This window comes from Taudactylus pleione, unplaced genomic scaffold, assembly GCF_031769625.1.
Source record: "Taudactylus pleione unplaced genomic scaffold, aTauple2 ptg000093l, whole genome shotgun sequence".
Classification (NCBI taxonomy): Eukaryota; Metazoa; Chordata; class Amphibia; order Anura; family Myobatrachidae; genus Taudactylus; species Taudactylus pleione.
In genome coordinates, this window is record NW_028284495.1 from 4240843 (window position 1) to 4264000 (window position 23158).

The window sequence follows — 23158 nt, forward strand, 5'->3', positions numbered from 1 at the left end:
ATTTCCAGTCCATAAACATTAGAAACTATGGGCCTGATTCAGAGCCGGACGCTATTTGCGGCCGCTCGTTCAGAAAAAGGGGCTGGCTATTTAAATTAAGCGCTTGCTCTTTGCGGTCTGTTGACGCCTCGATGTCTGAACGAGCGAACGAAACATGCGCTCACTATTTTGGAACAAACGCCCCCTGGCCGCTCGCATCATATGTCATCTCCTCTATTTATTTGATTAATCGAGTACATCGAAAGGCGTATGAACTGCTCGCAGTGCTTATGGTTGGATTTTCCTACCGCAATCATGCGAGCAGTTCTGGCTAAAAGACAACCAAGTGACGTGGTCGATGACGCTGCTATGTTAATTATGCACACCCTTAAAACGCCCGTTTTGACCGTTTGGCACGCCTGCGTTCGGATCTCCACTCCCCGTTTTCAAGCACCTTCCCCTGTTACCACCCAGAAACGCCTCATTCTGTCACTCAAATTAGCAGGCATTCGCTATTATGCGAGCACACGATTTCCGACTGCAATAACTGGTTCGCGCATGCGTACTAAAACCCATATGCATGCGCAGTTGTGCGAACATCGCTCGGAGCGAATGAGCGGCCGCTTACGAGCAGCCGCTTACGAGCGGCTCTGAATCAGGCCCCATGCTCATTTTTAACATTGTTATATTTTTGCAAACCGTTCTCAGAGGTATATACCGATGAATTATTTGTCATGTACTGATTCATTTTATGTTTTGAATTTTTATTTTTTTGTTTCAATATAATTATCATTGACGACTATATGTTAATAGACATTTCATTGGGAAGAAAATGCCTTGAATTTGACCCTGTACTTTATACACAGAGCAGCACCAAAACAGCTTGTCCCTTTTTATAAATGAAGAGCTTTTTCTATTTATTGTAGTTTTTTATTTATTTTTTGTCCCTTTCATGTTGCTGTTGTCTGGAAAAGGAACATGTTCTCTGTGTAGCAGGAAAGAGCCGACCTTGTAAGCTGCTGCTAACCATTCTCTGTATGATACCTGTTGTACACACCTTTTTTGCCTATAAAACAATGAACAAATCGCATTGTGTGTATGTGTGTGTGTGTATATTGTGTGTATATGTATGTGTGTGTGTGTGTGTGTGTGTGTATGTATGTATATATATATATATATATATATATATATAATATATACACACACACACACACTTTGAGGCATGACGGCAGTCCTGAAGAAAGTTCTTTAAAGATGCTGTGCCTGATTTATACAAAATAAATTTGTCCACTTACTTTTTTTGGAGAAAAAAAAAGCAACAAAGAGCCAGCAGTCACGTTTAGTAGATATATTGTGATGGTCACATATGAAAAATACAGCATCCAGTAGTCAGCAGCAGCCCGCCCGATGACCGTTTCAACCAAATCCTAATTGGTTTTCCTCAGGGACTAATGGTGCACAGTGTCCCTGCTTGTATTTATCCTAAAACAGGGCTCCAAACAATCTAAATCATTACCCATACTGACATCCCCCGGCCGAGCCCCCTAGTGGTTCATTGGTTGCCGGGTGTCAGGTGTGTGTGGGTGGAGTCTACAATGTAAACAGCCCCGTGTGTATACAGACACCGAGACACTGATGCAGAGCGCAGCCCAAGTGACACCTATCACTGTCAGGCATGCGACACTAGATGGCATGTGGCAACTGCAGGGCCGCACAGGTGCTGGTTGAGTTATAGAGAATTGATACTGTATGGGTATATAATAACAGGTGGTCACTGAAGACATGTAAAAATGCCATAATATGAAGTGATAGTGTAAAGTAAATGGTCACTCGTTGCACCATATATATATCCATCCATATTAAGGGCACACTAAAACCCCAGGTGTGAAATGAAAATCAGGTGGGTTTAAAAGAAATGTGTATGCACATATGGCATCATGCATATAGTCACCCCATGACAGCACATGGGTGAATTAAGCTGAAGTGTGTGAAAACCCAATACTCCTGTGTTAACGCCTATATGTGTCCTACTGCGAGAATCCCAGGGCTGATGGTGGGTTTCTAAAAAGTGTGTGCACATAGACTCACCCCATGTCATAACATAGGTGAACTATGCTGAAATGAGTGAAAATCCCAACACTTCACATTCAAGTCACTATGTGTCCCACAGCGGGGACCCCAGGACTAATAGTGGGCCAGACAGTATAAAAATAATAACAGTCCTAGCCCATAGTCATCACATCATATCCCACAGCGGGGACCCAAGACAATATATTAGAAACCTGAGCCAAACAGAATCGAGCACTTAGTGCTGTTGCATAATGGTGTCCCTGGGCAAATACATGTTGGTCACTATGAAACCAACAGCGGGGGCTTCAGGGCCACAATTCGAAATCCCAATGCTTGTCATTTTACCTACGCCGGGAGCCTGACACCCGGCTTACCGATCGAAGGTAAGCCGGGCGTGGACAGCTGCAGGGGGGGGGGGTTAGGTTCAGGGCTCCCAGGGGGGACTTAGGGTCAGGCACCCCCTCTGGAGGCTAGGGTAGGGGAAAGGGGGGCTTAGGGTTAGGCACCCCTGGGGGAAGTTAGGGTAAGGCCCCCCCCGGGGGACTTAGGATTAGTTGGCAGGGAAGGGAGAGTTAGGTTTAGGCACTTAGCGGGGGGATAAGGGTTAGGCACTTGGGGTGTGAGGTTAGGGTTTGGCACCCCTAAGGGAGGGTTAGGGTTAGGGGGTAGAATAGGGTTAGGAAATACTTACCTTGGACTATCAGAATTTTCACCCCTGCCGGGCACCCGCTATCGGTATTTGAACCTCCGGCCGTGCGGCCGGCGGTAAATCATACCGGACCCAGATGTACATATCATAGTCCCAAAGTGGACAATTTCCAAGCAGTCTGATAAACAAGATGAGTCAGGGGTGTTGAAAAAAAACAAAACAATCTGAAATTCCTCATTGAGGCCATTGGCTAGACTCTTAAGTGTGTAAATACATCATAATTCCCTTCCAATGATGCAACATTTCAGCTGGTGGATTGTGTGGTTTTTTTCTCGGAAATACCTGGCCACGGGTAGATTCTTGAGGTCCAGTTGTTCTGTACTGTTGCCTAAGCTTTTTTTGATAGAAGAGCAGTGTTGGCTAAGACGCTCCTTTAGCATCCTGCTGGTATTGCCCACATATAATAAATTACGAGGGCATTTAAGAATATAGACTACATATTTACTATTGCAGTACAACCTATGTTTGACAGTGTATTTTTTGTTGTCTTGAGGGCTGATAAAATAATTCCAAATTGGTAAAAACTGGCAGTTGGCACATCCCGTGCATTTGTACACGCCTGGTTTTTTGCTCAGCCAGTTGGTTTTCGTGTTGGCCTTCTTTTTGGAATAGTCTGTTGTGACTAATAGATCTTTTAAGTTGGGTCTGCATCTGTAGGCAAATCAGGACTTCACCTATAGCGGTGAAAAGCACAAGATCACTGGCAACAAAGTGCTAATGTTCCAAAACATTTTTACGAATGTAATGTGAGGCAGTGGCGAATGTAGTACAGAAATTAATTTTCTTTGGACTTGATTGTGACAATTCCATTTTTTCAGTCAGAAGGTCCTTTTAAGTTGTCTGATCTTTTGAAATGCTTCCGTAATGAAATGCTTCCCTTTTGTGTATCCTCGTTCAAGGAAGCATTTTCCCATAACTGAAAGGGCTTGAGGTATCTGCAGGGGATCAGAAGTAATTCTGATCACTCTAAGATGTTGAATACAGTAAGCCCCTCTTGAGGGGAGTAGAATGGAGGCTGGTAGCATGGAGTAGCGTATTTTTTTCAGATTCTTTGTTGTAAATTTTAGTGGATAGAGTTCCGTTGTTATTTGTAATTGACACACCTAAAAAATTGATGTGTTGCTACTAAACGTGAGGCTGAAGCAAATTGATCCTGGTAAGGAGTTGAGGTGATCAATGAATCTCAGAAGTTTGGCTTCTCCACCCTGCCAAACAAAAAATAGATTGTCTATATAACGTACATAAACAGAAGATCTTGACTGTATTCCAAATTGCCACTGATGTGTGTCTGCTAATATTCCACCGTAAAAATGTTGGTAGACGATGGGACCATATTGGACCCCATCGCAGTGCCCTGTTTCTATAGGTATAAGCGGTTCTCAAATAAAAATTTATATTTGTTTAATATGAATTCCATGAGCAACATGGTGTAATCCACTGGTGGCCCCACATACAGGGTATTGTTGGTCATAAGGTTCCAACAAGCTTCCAAACCCAAGGTGTGCGGGATGTTGGTATATAGACTTGACACGTCCAATGTTACCAATATAGAATCCTCACCGATTCATCCGATTATTGCCTAGTTTTCTACAAAAAAAAAATTGTGGTGTCCTCAATGGGTATACAATCGGGAAACCAGCTGCCTTAATACCGGCAGTCGGCTACCCGACTGTCATATCCCAGCGAGGGTGAAATGACGGGCATCTAGATGTAGATGCCTGACATTTCCCCAATGCCGGGAGACCGGCGCCTGGCAAGGGATGCCGGGCACCGTGGGGGGGGAGGGTTAGGTTAGGTTTAGGGTACCCGGGGGGGGGACTTAGGGTTAGGCACCCCCCCGGGTGGGGGGTTAGGGTTAGGCTAGGGAGAAGGAGGCTTAGGGTTAGGCACCCCCGGGGGGGACTTAGGGTTAGGCACCCCCGGGGGGGACTTAGGGTTAGGCAGCGGGGAAGGGGGGGTTAGGGTTAGGCACCCCTAAGGAGGGTTAGGTTAGTTTATACTTACCTTAGGGACAGTCGGGATTTCCAGCGCTATCGGGCTTCCACTGCCGGGCTCTGCTCATCTGTCGGCCAGGCGCTGCCGGGAATCGAACCGCCGGCCAAACCGATTCCCCTCAATGAAACTTGCTGTGTCCTTAACTAATGGCTGCAGATAAAAGTCCACTAGCTGTGATAGGGGCTGACAGGGTGAGCCCGTAGCTGAAATTATTGGCCGCCCGGGAGCATTTGTTAAAGATTTATGAACCTTGGGTAGGGTGTAAAGGAAGGGTATATTCGGATGGGCCTGCATGAGAAAATCCGCTGTGGATGTACTTTATGTAACAATTGTTCACTCCCAGTGCAATAATCGCATCTACCTCCTTTTTATAACACCAAGTGGGATCATATTGCAATTTTTGGTAAAATTCAAAAATTCATGTTAGCCAGTTGACGATTGGCTTCAGTGACATAATCACTGTAATTTAGTAATGCAATGCTTCCTCCCTTATCTGCTGCTTGGATAACCAATTTACTGTCCCCCCGTAGAGGTTTGATCGCCTTTCTCTCTTCAAGAGAGATATTATGATACAAAACTTTGTTTCTCAACGAATGGTACCATATCTTGTTTCAACACCCTCATTGATTGAGGGATTAAGATACGGTGGATCAAATTTACTGGATTTTATCGGGAATTTTTTCATGTTGCTGATGTTGAGCAGATTGCAACATGGAGACGTCTTTTGACTGGTCATGGGAAAATTATCCTTTAAACTTAGCTGTCTGCTAACTTTATACAGGTCCACCTACCAGTTGAAACTGTCTTGTGTTTAATGTAGGCACAAAAGACAGACCTCGGTTTAGCAGGGAAAGCTCAGCTGTGGTAAGTCTGTGGTCAGAGAGATTAAAGATCACTGAATCTAAGTGTATGGTGGGTACATTAGGTTTTTTGGGGCTCTTCTGTGCCTATCTGACTGTGCCAGATCGGGCCCCCTTGTGAGGAGCCAGATGGGGCATCCAAATCACTTGCTGAAATTTGCGACTGGCTCTCTATATCTGTGAATTGTACCACAGGTCTTGCTCCTGTTCTTGTGTACTGGGGTCTGAATTTTCTTGGTTCCACACAAGAGAACCAAGGGTAGACTCTGTTTTCTTTATAATCTAATTTAACTTGTTTGTATTTGTTTCTTTTTTAAATTTGAGTAAGTCCCCTTTAAATTTGTCCAATTCGCTGTTCAGTTTAGATAAAAGGTCACACTCCGGAGTTTGTATTGAGGAAAACAATAAATATGGTTCCAGGTCTGAAACTTCCTTTTTGATATCTGCAAGATCAGTGCCTGCTTCTTCAATGACCAGCAGTATAATACAGTATCTTGCACCACTTGATGAAGAATTCGTTGTTATGTCTCCCCAGAGTGGGTTGATTGTGTGATCTCTAAACCCCCTGGGGATCAGCTTTTCCTTAAAGTATTGAGACAATGTCAGCCCATGTAAGTGTAGCTCAATCTTTTTGAACCTTTGCAAATACCCATAGAATTCCTCCGGGCTGTCCTTATAAAAGAATAAAGCATCTGTGTCAGTAAATAGAATTCTTTGGACATCGGCCTCATCAAGTTGTGGAGAAAAGTTCTTTTGGGTTAGTATGCGACATCAGAAAGAAAAAATCTAATAGATTGCTGACAGCAGCACAGATGTTAGTACATAGGCTGTGTTGCACTTCAGCTTAATTCACCCATGTGCTGCCATGGGGTGACTATATGCATGATGCCATATGTGCACACACTAATTTTAAACCCACCTGATTTTCATTTCACTCCTAGGGTTCTAGTGTGCCCTTAATAGGGTTATATATAAGGTGACCGCTTACTTTACACTATCACTTCATATTATGGCATTTTTACATGTCTTCAGCGATCACCTGTTGTTATATACCCATACAGTATCTATTTTCTATAGATCAGTCTTCACCTCTGTGGCCCTGCACAGTTGGCCACATGCCATCTAGTGTTGCATGCCTGACCGTGATAGGTGTTGTGACACTTGGGCTGCGCTGTGCATCAGCGCGACTGACCCTGCACCAGTGTCTCGGTGTCTGGATACACACGGGGCTGTTTGTTTACATTGTTGACTCCGCCCACACACCTGACACCCGGCAACCAATGAACCACTAGGGGGCTCGGCCGGGGGATGTCAGTATGGGCAATGATTGAGATTGTTTGGAGCCCTGTTTTAGGATAAATAGAAGCAGGGACACTGCACCATTAGCCCCTGAGGAAAACCAATTAGGATTTGGTTGAAACGGTCGTCGGGCGGGCTGCTGCTGACTATTAGACGATGTGTTTTTCATATGTGACCTTCACAATAAATCTACTAAACGTGACTGCTGGATCTATGTTGCTTTTTTTTTTTTTTTTTTTTTTTAAAGTGAATTTTTGTTACTTGTGATGACTTTTAATTACACTTTAAGCCATTGAGTTGTTCTGAGCTTTTTTGATTCAAAGGACCGAATTCAATTTGCCGCTATACTGTTATCGGAAATCTACTGTAGCTTAACTTAACGCGTGGTAATTTCTGCATGTGTGCTCCCGCTAGTCATGCTATTAAATTATAAAATGCTTATCCTGGGATTGTGTGGTAATTTTGTCTGGTGTTAGGGAAAAGTGTGTAAATCACCCTGAACCCAAAAATTGAGGCAAATAACATTGTATAACCTTAAGAATGACTATTAGTAGTATTAGCAAAGTATTAGGTGCTCTTAAAAGGAGTCAAATGGATGATTTAAGCATTTAACTTTTTACTAACCGTGGAAAAGTTTTATATATATATTTATTTATTTTTTTTACTAAAAAATACCTGTAAGGTTTTGTAATTTTAAGCCACTTTGAAATTGTTAAATACATGTAACTACCATCTGCAAGCTTAAAAACACCTTTCCCATTAATACAACACCTCCCATGTACCTATACCCCACCACATGATTTAATTCCTTCTGCTTTTTGCAGAATAACACCCCCAAAACGCATTCATTTTTGGCCCAGTTATGTGATTTTAAAAACATCTGAGTGTATTAGTAATCATTATAGGGTGTCAAGGAACCAAGTCTAGACATTTTTACCTCAAGTTAGGGATTTCCCTCCTACTTTTCACTTGACTTCCTTAAGTGATTTTAAATGATTTTAATCATGTACGTTATATGATCAGACAGGGTTGTTTCTGCAATTGGATTTACATGCTGAGAGCAGTATTGTGTTTGACAAAGTGATGTAATTATATTAGTACATAAAGCTAGAAATAAAAAGCATTTCAGAAAGTTTGTTGAAAGGGTATAAGCTACACAATTATTAGCATAGCTGCCTCACAGTGGTGGGTTCTGTTCCAACCAGGGCTGTACCTGTGTGGAGTTTGTATGTTCTCCTCATGTTTGTGTGGGCTTCCTGAGTGTATTCTATTTTATGCCCACACCCCAAAAACATACTGGTAGGTTAATTGATGTGTGTGTGTGAAGGTTGGGTGTAGCTGTAGGGAATATAGATTGTGAGCTCCTCTGGGGCAGGGTCTGAGTGATTTATTAAATATTCTTTGTAAAGCACTGCATTATTTGTAGATATAAATGTTAGTAAATAACCTAGAAGCTAATAAATTTAAAGTTCTCTAACGTTACCAACCACTGTTAGCACAATCCCCATCTGTTGTTCATAACTAAGTCATTTAACATAATGGCATCATACTGCAAGGTAATGTGGTATACCTTAGACCAGGGGTTCCCAACCACGGTCCTCAAGGCACCCTATAGGTCCAGGTTTTAAGGATATGTATGGCTGAGAACAGTTGGTTATATCAAAATGAGGCACTGATTAAGTCACCTGTGCTCAAGTATGGATATCCTTAAAACCTGGACTGTTAGGGTGCCTGGAGGACCAAGTTTGGGAGCCACTGCCTTAGACCATGCAAAAAGGACTGCTATGGAGTAACATGATGGCAGTCATCAATGAGAAGCAACTTGTTTATACACAAAGAGGGCTCTCTTGCAGCATGGTCTTTTAAACTTTGCTAGTTTTTTTTTTCTTTTAAAATTGCAGTTAAGTATATTTACATGTCCCTTCAAATTATGCTATATTGTAATGTTTCAATAATGAGCCATCAGTTCATCCATTAAGTTTGCTCTGTGTTCACTGACAGCCACATCATTTTGCTTAAGTTATTGACCACGCTGTTCTATTAGACCTATTAACTGCGCTGTAAAACTTTACCCATTACTCTACCATTCTTATCATTTTGCATCTCTCTAAGTGATAATGATTACAAATACAAATTGTTCTTTTTTGTTGTTGCTGCAGGCCCATAACTCTCCCTTCTGTTTTCAATCCTAATGTCTACCATTCTTCCACCTGTAGAGCTCCCAGTATGTACAGTGTGTCGCTGGATGCCTTCAGCTGATGCTTAGGGTTAACGAGTATCGCTTCGCGTGGGTGGAAACAGATGGTGTCAACTGGTAAGGCTCTTTACAGAGCATAACCATAAATGCTAAGAAGCTTCTAAAAGACAATTGCTGTCACCATGGAATTTACAGCATCCTGTGAATAACAGTAATGTGATTTATTGAAAGATAAGGCTCTCAACAAGTACAGTAAACAACTTAAGATAAAGACAAACTCTTGAGGCGTAGGAGTGAGCTATACAGGAAATTCAATGTTTTTATCTCCACATCTCCAGATATGGTCAGTAAATGCTTATTTGGTAAAACATACCATAAAGGTATTTGTGTGAAATGTGTCCTGGCTTAAAATTGATATACGTATTATATGTAACATACCAAAAAATTTTTTTTTGCACAATATGTACTAAGCATATGCAAAGATACAGCTGGTATATCATCTTCCGCCTGCATGGTATCCTACACAATGGGGTTATAATCTACCCATGCTCCAGAGTCAGGACAAAAATGGAGGGTATATAGGACCACACCTACCTGCTTCCTGTGTATTCTTCCCTATTCTTTCATCCTGGAGCTTGTACCATTTGTTTTAGTAGTTTTGTGGGCTTATCTGCAGTTGTGCCAGGAGGAGCTGAGGGTGGAAGGTCGCAGGAGTGGCCTTGGGGTGGAGCAGTGCCTTTCCTGGGAACTCCATCCTCTATTTTACTGCTGCAAATTTTACCCTGTTCATCTTTCATTTTCATCCCATATAGCAGGGACAAGCAAAATAACTGCATATTTCTTGCACCGCAAATTGTTACACTCAGGAGAATGGGTGCTGCACACTGAAATATTTGTCAACACTGTAGAAAGATGGATTCTTCCACTAGTAAACCTGAAGGCAGCATCAGCAAATGCCAAAGTGACAACGTATTTTGCCAGATACACCAAGAAAATAGAAGCAGCTTTGAATGTCTTTTTTTTTTATTTATTTTTTTTATAGTGGCTCTTGACTATCTGAGTCATATGTTTCTACTCATAACCATGGTACCGAAAGTTCTAATGAAAACAATAAAAGGATTTAGCAATGGTGATGACAAATTATTGTTTTGGCTATATAAAGCATTGCAACTAGCATTGGAAAAGCCACGTTTCCACCTACGTAAACATGCCAGAAATTGTCAATGTACCACTAGAGCTATGGCTGACTCTATGGGCAGAGAGAATCTGCATCCATTAAAGAACGCTGCTAAGCCAGTGTGATCATCTTCACGTTCTTTAAACATTACTTTATCAATATTTGAGACTCGGCAGATGTGACGTTTGAGGAAGAGAAGTACTTTCTACACTTAAGATGCCTATTCACTAGACTATTAAAATGAGCAATTGAACGATATCGATATCGTTTGATAATCGTTCAATAATCGTTCGAAAATCATTTGCAGATTGTTTAAAAAATTGGTCTTTTAGACAGCTATCATCATGCAAACGTGCTGGTCAACCTGATAACGTCAGGTTCAGCGTCTTTGCAGATGATTGATTGTGCCTACACTGAACGACTGCTGTGTAGGCACATCACAGACTGACAAACGACTGTACAATTACAATGTCGTAATCGTGCAGTCTTTTGCCTGTCTTCTAGTGGATGGGCACCTTTTATATGGAAAAAAAAAGCTCTTCAATTTTATTATTAAAGTTCAAGTAGATATGAGGTCTACTAAAGCTCCTACAACAGACAAATGATGGTGTTGCCAATTGCAACCAATAAGATTCTAGCTATCATTTCTCTATTGCATTCTAGAAAATTATAGACAGAATCTGATTGGTTGCTGTTGGCAACACCACTGCTTGTCTGTTTTAGAAGCTTTAGTAAATCTACCCTAGTGAAGTTTTTTTCTTTGGCATCATTTTATATGCTGCCATGTAAGAGGAAAGGAAGCAGGAGATTATTACCTGCTAATCTGGTTGACTACTCCATGTTACTATCATTAAATTAAATTAAATTATGAATATATTATTCCAAGATAGCAAACATTTTGGAGAGAACCTTAAAACACTGAAAGTCGGGAGTTGTTGTCCTATATGCCATCCAGTTGTGTCTTCTTTCCTGTCCTGACTCTGGCGTAAAAAATGATTAGCCCCATTGTGTATTCTGCCATTGAGGAGATAAATAAACCAGATAAACGAGGAATGATCGCCAGTTTTTATGTTTTTTGTGTGTATAAATGTTTGGATTTTTTTGAATGGCTGTGATATGCTTTATCCCTTACCAAGCAATCAAACAACTGCTATTAGCTGTGTAGAGTTATCTGACTAATGAATGCTAATATATACAGTTTTGGTCCACATTAATAGCACCCTTGAATTTTTGGTATAACCTGTAAAATATCTAAAGAAAGAAATGGAAATTTACCAACTTTGTATCATCAGAATATTTTAATAGCATGTCCAAAGTTATGAACAAAAACAACATTCCTTTTCAAGTTACATGTACAGTTGTAATGTCAAAGAAGAAATAAAACATATGACATGGACAGTATTAAAGACACCCTCCCTTACACACCTTTTGGCAACATTGGCTGCCTCCAAATGTTTCTTGCAGCCATCTATAAGCTTCTTGCACCTGTCTGCTGGTAAAATATCTCAGTCTCACATTGCAATTTGTTGACGGTCTTGAATATTCCCAGAATTCCTTTTCTTAATGGCAGATATCAGCTGTCTCCAAAGATTTTCAACTGGCTTGAGATCAGGACTCATTGCTGGACATTTTAAAAGTGTCTTTTTTTTCCTTCTCAATCATTCTTTTGGATGTGCGTTTTGGGTTTTTAATGTGCTGTAGAATCCATGATCTTCAACTCAAACCTAGTTTTCTTTCACTGGGTAGCACATTTCGCTCCAAAATGCCTTGTTAATCCTATGATTTCATTATTCCTTCAATATGGTGAAGCCATTCTTGGTTTAGTGTGTGCCCTTTGGTACAGGTTGAAACCATCACTACTGGTTGCTCCAGGTCAGCCTTCAGCAGTTGGGATTTTTTCTGTAGTTTTTTTTTCCGTGGTTCGTATCAACCTTCAAAAACTTCTCTAATCGATATGTCCTATATCCCCCACATCCAGGGAGGTTCCTTACAGTTCCATGTATAGCAAACTTCATAATAACATAGCGCACTGTTGAAACAAGGATGCCAAGGTCTTTGAAGATGGCCTTGTACCCTTAAGATGTCTTGTGTTTGGTGATAATAGCACTTCTGATGCTCTCCGACAGCTCTTTTGTCCTCACCATTGTGACAAAGTAACGTAATAAATAGTGGCCTTTTTAAACATTAAATCTATCATTCATTGGTTGATTCAAGTTATGTGAGCACTGACAATTTATCATAGGTGACTCTAATTTATCACACTTAAGTTTTTTTTTAATTGATTTTCAATTGCCCAAAAGGGTGCCAATAATTGTCATGCCAATCTTTCAATGTATTATAGTTTTTCTTTCTATCACTTTTTCAAAATATTATTGTTTTATCCTTAGCTGTTCTGTGCCAGACATGAGTGTCTACAGACCAAATCTGCTTCAGTTCATTCCTTTTTTAAAGGACATATTGTACATGTAATTAAAATTCAAGGGTGCTAAAAATGTTGATAAGAACTGTAATTGGTTGTTAATGTCACAGCACACACACTCGTTTTGCACTGTTATTTAAAATTAATTCAGTGCAGTACTGTCTGCACAGATACCCATTAAACAGCACTATGAAACATAGGTGCCTTAAGAAGATGTGTGTGTGTATATATAAAAGTATAGCAGTAACCCAGCACTCACTGCAACAGAATTACTTTACCCCATTGCCCTCCGTAGTTGATGCAAAACACACCATACGAACACTGCTCTTTAACGGCGGCACTCTGGGATTGCGAAAAAGCGACACAACCAACACTTTCTGGTCTTTTTTTTTTCTTCTGGTCGACGTTTTGATGTAACCGTATTTTCATCAGGAAATACATAAATGAAAAATAACTAACCTTCTATAAGTGCACCCCCTCACCAAGTTGCCGCGTCCTCCGGCACTGCTTTCGGCTCAGCTCTCGCTGGAGTGCACATGATGATGACATCACCCAGTGCGCCCATGACCATGGTAACTACAATACACAGTATTACAGACTACACAATAAAAATACAAAGTCCAGTCATGATGCAAAATTGATACATAATCATGGGTATATAAGCCTGTACAAGGCATAAACCCATAATATACTTTTAATAATACCAAGTGTAAAGCCATCACAGAGACTGGGCAGCAAATCCCAATACGAATAACAAAATACAATAATTTTCCTATAAGTAACGATCAGATAATACAAAATAGTATAAACTATATGACACATAGTTGCGATTATATTATAGTCTAACCTAACAAGGCCGATTTTAAATATTTAGTCAATCCAAACGGACGACACAACTGTCAAATTACTAGCACTGGAAAAAATCCAATCTAGACCCATAAGCTTAGGTGTCAAAGAGAAGCGCAACATTAAACATCATAGAAAACACTGTAAACCCATTGTTTCATTCAAACTCCTAGGGCTCAGTGCATCTTTTTTGTAGAAGCATCTTTGATCTATTTCCACCTCTAGGTAAAGAAGGGACTTGGTCAATGATAATGTGTCTCATTGCTGTTAAATAATGACCTGCAGAGGCCAAATGCCTCGCCACAGGTTGTCCCCTGGTTCCAGAGATGGCTGCACGTTTTGCTGACCTGTACAGTGCCATCCTCTCTTTGAACTGATGCTTAGTCTTCCCGATGTAATATTTCCCGCAAGGGCATATTAGAGCATAAATTACGAATTTACTGCTGCATGTAAAATGGTGGAAATCTTAAACTGCTTTGCTGTATAGGGATGCTTAATTACAGCACCCGTAGCTATGTAGCACATTTAAAACATCCTTTTTTTCAAGGGGACTAAAATTTTTTAGAAGGTTCTTTGCTCACATCGGGGTGCACCAGGTAATTATGAATGTTTTTACTGCAGGTCAAAACACTTTTATCATGTAAACCACTTAGATCTTTATCACTGACAGGCCAATATTTTCTAATTGCTGTACGAGATTTAAAGCTAGCGGTATTAAATCTACTTGGCCAAGTAATTTTATTACCAGTGGTTTTTAATGATTTTGAACATAATTGTTGTTTTACTTCGAGGGATAGCCACAACCCTCTCATTAATTTTCAACAATGAGGTTAAATAATAGCTCTATCCACAAACTTATTAATCATGTTATCCATTTGAATATGCATGTCAGAATCATTATTACAAATTCTCCAGACCCGAAGGAGTTGCGAGAATGGCAATCCCTTCTGTACGGAGCCAGGATGGAAGGATGGAAACTAATTGGAGAGAGTAAGATGGTACGGTCAATAGGTTTCACAAACAAGGTTGTGCACAATTTCTTACCCACAATCTTTATTGAAACATCTAAAACCTCAATAGTGTTGAGATCCATCTTGTAGGTTAATTGAACAGGACCATGCCTATCATTATGATTATCCAGAATTGAACATAAGTAGATGATACCTGCCTCCAGTCCATAGAAGCAGGATATCATCTTTGTATCTTGTGAAATACAGCACATTTTGAGAATTGAACTAGCTGAGAAAAATAGATCCTCAGTGCTGAACATGAAGGCGTTAGCATACCATGGGGCCACAGAGGATGCCTACCGTCATACCAGAAGAAATTCTTATGTAAGACTAATTTCAACAATTCACAAAAAAAAGTTGGGTTCAGGACCACTGTATAAGACATTGGGTGGTATCCAATTAGCAGCGCTAAAGTAGCGCTGCTAATTGATCACGGTGGGGCTATCCTATTAGCCCCAAAGTGTTGCCCGACGCCGACACTTATCGTGGATCTTTTTTGGGACCTGATTACAGACATAGTCCACGATAAGCTTGCAGACCTATGTGTTTTCGTGAGATATATTATTTTGTTCTAAATAATAGGATAGGGTGAAAAAAACATTGGCGAAAAAAGGGGATAATCTGCAAAAAATCCCTGTTTTTCGCCGATCGCAGGGATCAATTAGCGCCCGAACAATGTTCGGGGCTAATTGGATAAGGCCCGTTGTTGTTGTTCATTGGATACCGCCCATTGTAAAGCAGTTTCCTAGTCACAAAAATACCCAATTTATGGGGAATACATGTGTACAATGAGCTAACGTCATTGCAACATAAGGTATATTCTCAGGTATATTTGAAATCTTTTCTAAAGCCACAAGTAAAGATGTTGTATCTTTCAAAAAAGATTCCTTGGTCTAGACACATGGCTGCACGTAGTAGTGCAGATACGTGGAAACCGGTTCGAAATAGTGACCCCCCGGGCTGATATGATAGTTCTACCCAGGGTAGAAAGTGATGGTTGTGTCGTTTTCTTTTCTCAATCCCTGAGTGTCGCCGTTAAAGAGCAGTGTGTGTGTGTGTGTGTATGTATATATATATATAAATATATATATATATATATATATATATATTATTCTGCAGCTCTGTAAAAGGGCTAACAGAGACCAGCACACCAGTAATAATGCAAACAAAATTCATTCCACAGAGCCGTACTGAAAGATGCATACTTATCAGAGGTGGTTCAAGCACTCCAAATGCAATACAGCATCATAATGAGCCCCAGCCCAACAACCATTTCGGTGTGCTTAACACACATTTCTTCTTCGTGGGTCCATAGGGATCCACAGGTATACCATGGGAATATTATGGTTGGAAGACCAGGCATAAAAACAGTTAAAGCTTTGGCTCCCAGAATGCCCTGGGTCCTCCTCCATGTATACCCCACCCCTAGCCATAGGACTTCAGTTTGTTGTTTGGTGCGGCAGGATTCAGACGCACTTTTGTAACAGGGAACTGCTCAGGCAGTCCTAAGCTTTTATTTTAAGTTTTTTGAGTTGGCAGTACCAAGCGTCTGTATCAAGATGCTTGTCCTGCGACTCCACCTACCTCCGCCAGGCCGCAACATCAGTAATTGTGCTGGTGATTTCAGCGGGTTGTGGCTGAGCTTGCTAGCAGCAATGCTACTACCTGGACTGCAACCAGATGCATGGAGATATCAGGTAAGCCGTTCATCGCCTACAGGGAATCGCGCGTGGCATTCCTTGCTTCTTTTGTCAGAGACGCACCAGAAGCCGCTGCTGTAAGGACCATGGATTTTCCGCATCCTTACTACAGCAGCTGGGGCCCTATCGTCTGACACCGGGGATTGGAAGCAGACGCATATCTGCTGTCACGAGGCCAGCATGCCTGGTTGTTAATGCAACTTAGGGGAGGTAGGTGCTCCCCCGGCCGCCTCTCTCCCGACCCAGACGCAGTCCCTACAAAGGGTTTCGCTCATCTGGGTTGCTCCGCCTACCCTCCATATGTATGAGACGCTCACGGTCCACGCTCAGTGCGCCCTGTAGCTCTTGACCTCAGGAGGTCTGGGTCTGCCTCGCTGTATACATCTACCTTGGTTAAGGTATACGGTGCTCTATGTCCTACCATTCCTTTGCGTTGCTTTAGTTGATTTAGAGCCGATTGTAATTATATTACAAATGCATTGTATGTAACTGTTTGCTAGCTTGCTGTATTGACACTTTAATTTCTGTCTGTCAATTATAACTATCACTGTTTTCTCTCCATCCTCTTGGGGTGGGAGTTTCTTTCTGAGTACTTTACATTCATTAAGATATTTGTGAAGGTGGTCACACTGCATTGTTACCTCTATATGTATATATGCTAAGCGTAAAGGGAAACAGGAGTTCAGGCAGGTTTTATTTATGACTGTCAGCTATAACTATCACTGCTATTGCTCCATGTGTTCCTCAACTACCAGGATGTGTAGAGATTAAATTGTAATTCACATTTACTTGCTGCCATCCCCCCTCTCCTAATTAATTGGGGATGCTCAGCTGCAATTGATCATGGAAATGTCTGCTGGGGGGAGATTTAGGCTCTCACTGAGTATACTTTTCTCCTAGGGTCAAGGTATATAGCACTGGAATCCTACCAACTTTTGTGTTTGTATAACACCCCTTTTACACCAGAGCTAAAACCCGGGTTATTGCAGGGTTAACCTGGGTAGCTTCTTGGTGTAAAATGGGACAGAGTTGGATTCCCGAGTTGAGTGACCCTGTTCCAACCTCTGGGTCAGACCTTGAATTTAGGTATAAAAGCGGTATCTGTTGATTTGGTGCCGACTTGTAAGTATATTTGTATGCATTGCACTTATCTCCTACCAATGTGATTGCGATTTTGTGCCCATTTGCAAATATATTTATATGCATGTAGATCCTACAAAACGTATGTGTTTAGGTAGTTGATTTTAATGCCCTTTTGCAAATATATTATATGCATTTTATGTGACTTATGCTAACTCTGCTGAAAAAAAAAAAAAGAAAAAAGTTTTTTGTTATCTTTTGTTTTTCCTAACCCCCAACTACCCGGTGTATAGGGGTTAGAGAGTACTTCACATTTATTTTTATCTGTGAAAGGGGTCACATTGCATTGTTAACCCTACACTGGTTGTAGGTTACTTGCAAGTATTTCCCATGTCTCAGGACAAGGGTAAACATAAGACTGCTGTCCCTGTGCTGGTTTTATGTAAATCCTGTGCAGTTGGCCTCTCAGGATTTCATACAGGATGGACTGTGGTTTGATTGTTATGCACCACAACAGTCCACCTCGCCAGCACCTGTTCAGGGGTCACCTTGAATGTCCTCCTGGTCTCAGGTTATGATGCAGTTAGCTCCTACTTTGGATTACCCACAGTGATTACAGCCTGCTATGTTTCCTCTTCCCATACATCCTTCCTGGATGGAGTACTATGTCCACTCAGTTCAGAATCTGGCTTTTAGCATCTACCTATCTGCTGATGTTACAGGCGAATAAAGCATCAGCTGTCTAAGCATATAGATGGACTGCACCGTCCTTTCAGTCCACCCTGCTTTCAGATTCTGATATATCATTTGAGGAGGCAGAGGATACACAAGTTTCTCCCTCTGGGCCTATCTTGGAGAGGAGGAGCATAATTCATCAGTGGATGTTCCTCTCTAGCATGGTCGGTTAATTCAATTCTCATTATAGAAGATGAAGTGCTGGCTCCTAAAGCCTAATAAACCTGGTATTCAGACACCAGAAGGTGATTTAGGCTGGATTCCCTCAATCTGAACAGCTCACTGAGCTTATGGAGGAAGCATGGAACACTCCAGGTAGACTGTTCCAGATTCCAAAAAGACTAGTGTCTTTTTACACTCTCCCACAGGGAGAGTGCATTAGGTGGGAAATCCCACTCCCTACTGGGGCTTCTTACGCGACACCTTCCTAAAGGGTTACTCCCCAGAAGGTTGTTTGCACAACTCCAGGTTCCTTTAGCTAACAAGGAAGGAGTTATTACTCAATTTGTTTTTGATTTTGAAGCTAAATGGGTATCGCTCTATTCTGAATCTGAAATCTCTCAACAGGTTCAGGCATGCACCCAAGTTCCGTATGGAGACCGTACTGTCAATTATGCTGGCAATGGAACCTGGGAATTTCAGGGTTCCCTGGACATACAGAATGCATATCTGCATGAACCTATTGCACTATCCACCAAGAGTTTTGCTGTTCGTTAGCATCATTACCATTGCCTTTTGGTCTGTCCACAGCCCTTGGGTGTTTACCAAGATAATGGTGGCCATGACTGCTCATTTCAGAAGGAGTCAGGATACTGCCATACTTGGATGATCTCCTGATATTGACAGTCTACGGAGATTTTACAACATCATCTCCAGCTGACCACTGCTTGTCTACAGGAGCAGGGCTAGATAATCAATTGGAAAAGGTCTTCCCTTTCTCCAATAAGATGGTACATCTGGGGGCACTACTGGATTCCCTGGCACAAAGGATCTTTCTACCAGTGGACAGGTTTTCGGCTCTACAGTTGCGTGTGCGCAAATTGCTCCGAAATCAGAGAGTGTCTGAGGTGTACACACAGGCTGATCCTTCTGTCCCAAGCACAGTGACAGCATATTCTACTCGGTCTGTAGGGCCATCGTGGGCATTCAGTCGTGGTGCCTCTGTTGAACAATTGTGGAAGGCTTCCACGTGGTCTTCTGTCCACACTTTTCTTGGATTTTATGCCTTTGATACTTTTGCCTCCCAGGATGTTTCCTTTGCGCAATGAGCTCTCCATTCTACTCAGGAGCATCCCCCACCCTAGGGGAACTGCTTTTTGGACATCCCCATGGTATCCCTGTGGATACCTATGGACCCTGAAGAAAAAATATAGAGTTATGGTAGACTTACCTAGATAACCACTTTTCTTCGAGGTCCACAGGGCACCCATCCTGATGCACATGGCTTCATTGGGTGATTTTCTTTTGGTTACAGATTCCATCATCTTCTGTAAGAGTGTTTCTGGTGTATGATTGTTCTTCCTTCTCCTCTTTCCATCTCCTGCCTTTAGGCTTGTCAGCTAAACTGAAGTCCTATGGCTAGGGGCGGGGGAAAATATATGGAGGAGGACCCATGGCATTCAGGAAGCTAAAGCTTTAACTGTTTGGTGCCTGGTCTTCCAACCATAATATTCCCATGGTATCCCTGTGGACCCTATGGACCTCAAAGAAAAGGAGTTATCTAGGTAAGTCTACCATAAGTTTATATTTCTCAATGGTCTGCTCAATTATGGCCGCTTAATTATGCTGCAAACAATGCCCAAATCAATCAAATATAACAACTCTCACCGGTAAAACTGTATCTCCTCAGTCATCAGCAGACACACCCCCTCCTACCTCACAAGTATAGGAGCTTATTCCAGAGTACCAGAGTTTACATTACAGTGCATCTGCAAGCATCCCCGGCAACAGAAGGCATGCCCCACACCTCCCTGGGCAGTGTAAGAGCCACTCTTCGATAACCAGATAGTCACATGATATAAGTAAACCTCTGCACCTGCTCTATTTGGTGCAGAAGAAAAGTACATCAATACTTGGGGAAAAATATAAACAGAAGGAAATCACATCAATGCAAAATATAAAACTACATCTATAACAAGAAAAAACAATATACGTACACTGTAGTCTCTGGTTATATTCCATACAGAGCTGCATACAGCAAATTAAGTCTACATACAGTTGCTAAGCAACCAGAGATTTAAAGACCACTTTAAAGCTGCAGCACATCAGAGAAATACTCATAGGTGCAAGAAAATGGGCACAAAGTATAACGAAAGAAAATCCAGAAAGTGGAAAGTAAAACCTGAAAGTGAACCATTGAGTATAATATAAACATAACTACTATTTATTAAAGCAAACTAATCCCAACAAAACTATGTATAGTCCATCCATATAAAACCTGCAATAAAAAGTTACATGTAAAAAGTTAAAAAAGGAAAAAAAAAATCTTTGTTAAATGATTTCACAAAACAAGCCAAGGACAGTTCCCTGTTAAGATCTTTGGGCGACATCATATTTAATATATATATCCATTGGCATTACCTTTACAATAATAATCTGTGCTTGTCATCACCTCTGCAAAGAGAGGGAATATGATCCAACAGCATAAAATAGTCTTTCATAGTATGGCCACATTCAGGAAGTGGTTTGGCCAGTCACTATGAGAGTCTTTTTGATAGATCACAGGTTCTCAAACTCGGTCCTCAGGACCCCAAACAGTGCATGTTTTCTAGATCTCCTCACAGAATCACAAGTGAAATAATTAGCTCCACCTGTGGATCTTTTAAAATATGTCAGTGAGTAATGAATACACCTGTGCACCTGCTAGGTGACCTGGAAAATGTGACCTGTGTGGGGCCCTGAGGACCGAGTTTGAGAACCACTGTGATAGATGATCTTTGCATGGCTACTCTTTCTTTGACTATGCAAATTGTCTTGCCAACATATATCAATTAGTGCGGACAGAGTATTAAATATACCACAAATTTCCTGTCGCATGACAATCAGTGTGTAATCCGATAACTGACCCTTGTGAAAGGATATCTAATATCTATCTGTTATGGTATCTAACTACCTATCTATCATACTTTTAAATGTATCTAATTTATTTATCTAATCTCTAGTCTCTCTCTCTCTATATGTATGTACCCATCTAGTATCTATCGACATAGTATCCATCTAGTATCTATCTACAGATATGCCCAGCTACTTCTTTGCCTGTAGTGCAGCGAATCGCGTCATGCGTGGCGCGAGACGGACTCCCGTGATCAGAGACGTGCATTTTCATCACCATAAGAATGAATGGGAGACGCATAGGACTTGATGGAGATGCACTCCCACGATCGGGGACACCCCATAGCGTATTGTAGCGCATAGCGCGATGTGCACGCACATTTGTGGCACGATCAGCCACAATGAACTTGGGGGCATTTGTATCTATCCTCTGTACTCTGAAAGCAGCACAATTATAGTACCCCATAAAGCTAGGTCCCCCTTGTGCTGCAGCTCTGAGGCATGAGCTCCACAAGTCCTCTGAAGGTGTCCTGTGGTATCTGACACCAAGATGTTAGCAGCAGAACCTTTAAGTCCTGTAAGTTGTGAAGTGGGGCCTCCATGGCTCGGACGTATTTTTCCAACACATTCAACTGATGCTTGATCGGATTGAAATCTGGGGAATTTAGAGGGCAAGTCAACACCTTGAACTCTTCGTCATGTTCCTCAAACCATTCCTGAACAATATTTGCAGTGTGGCAGGATGCATTATCCTGATGAAAGAGGCCACTGTCATCAGGGAATACCATTACCATAAAGCAATGTGCTTTGTCTGCAACAATGTTTAGGTATGTGTTGCATGTCAAAGTAACATCCACATGAATCGGTAGAGCATAACAGTGCCTCTGCTGGCTTGCATACTGGTGCCATCTCTTCCCCAGATAAACTATGCACATGCATTCAACCATGCACATGATGTAAAAAAATGTGATTCATCAGACAAGGCCATCTCTTTCCATTACTCCATGGTCCAATTCTGATGCTCACACGCCCATTGTAGGCGCTTTCGGCAGAGGACATGGGTCAGCATGGACTTCCTGACCGGCCTGCAGCTACGCAGCCCCATACCTAGAAAGCTGTGATGCACTGAGTGTTCTGACACCTTTCTATCACAGTCAGCATTCACTTTTTCAGCAATATGTGCTACATTCTTCTGTGGAATTAGACCAGACGGGCTAGCCTTCGCTCCCCACGCACCTCAATGAGCCTTGGGTGTACATGATCCTGTTGCCGGTTCTCCAGTTGTCCTTCCTTGGACCACTTTTGTTAGGTACTAACCACTTCATACCAGAATCAACCCACAAGACCTGCTCCAGGAGATGCACTGACCCAGTCGACTAGCCATCACAATTTGGCCTTTGTCAAAGCAAAATTGGCCAGGCATGCTGGCAGGTGTAGTTCCACAGCAACTGGAGTGTGACAGGTAGCTTACCCCTGACACTGCATTACAGTAGCTGATGTACTTTTACAATAAGTAGAGAAATCTGTTCCATTGACCAAACACTGGATTTCCTAAGGGATCAACCCAATTCTGTACTAGTGTTGACTGTATATTTGGTTATAATGCACAATCTTTTGTGGTGCTAATACAGTTTTGATCTTTTCCAGCATTATGTCTGTACTGAGTAACAAATGTGGATTCCAACTCCAATATCAAATGATCTTCTCAATCTGGCTGCTTGCATTCAGCCCACAAATGTGTGAATACCTGCGACGATACAACATTGTGCCAGTATTGTCTGACATTCTTCAGGAGTCTGTCAAAGAGAAAGTGACAAGGATTATTCTAGCTGCTTTCAAGGTAAACCATCCCATATAATTATGTACTATGCTAGTGTATGTGTTTATTAATACGTCTGTATAAATGTTATTTTGTTTAGTCTAATTCAGAGGTTCCCAAATGCGGTCCTCAAAGCACCCCAACAGTTCAGGTTTTAGAGAGATCCATGGTTCAGCACAAGTGGTTAAACCAAATTGACTGAGGCAATAATT

At 41.6% G+C, this 23158-nt stretch overlaps 1 protein-coding gene across 1 annotated transcript in view; it reads left to right on the plus strand.

Annotated features, from left to right (window-relative positions):
- The window catches only part of ATP6V1H (ATPase H+ transporting V1 subunit H), a 146352-nt gene that overhangs the window by 45553 nt on the left and 77641 nt on the right, over positions 1–23158 (plus strand). The window contains exons 10-11 of the mRNA XM_088469540.1: positions 9129–9226; positions 22775–22967. Coding sequence (XP_088325666.1) covers positions 9129–9226; positions 22775–22967 — 291 coding nt within the window. The remainder of the gene's footprint in view (positions 1–9128; positions 9227–22774; positions 22968–23158) is intronic.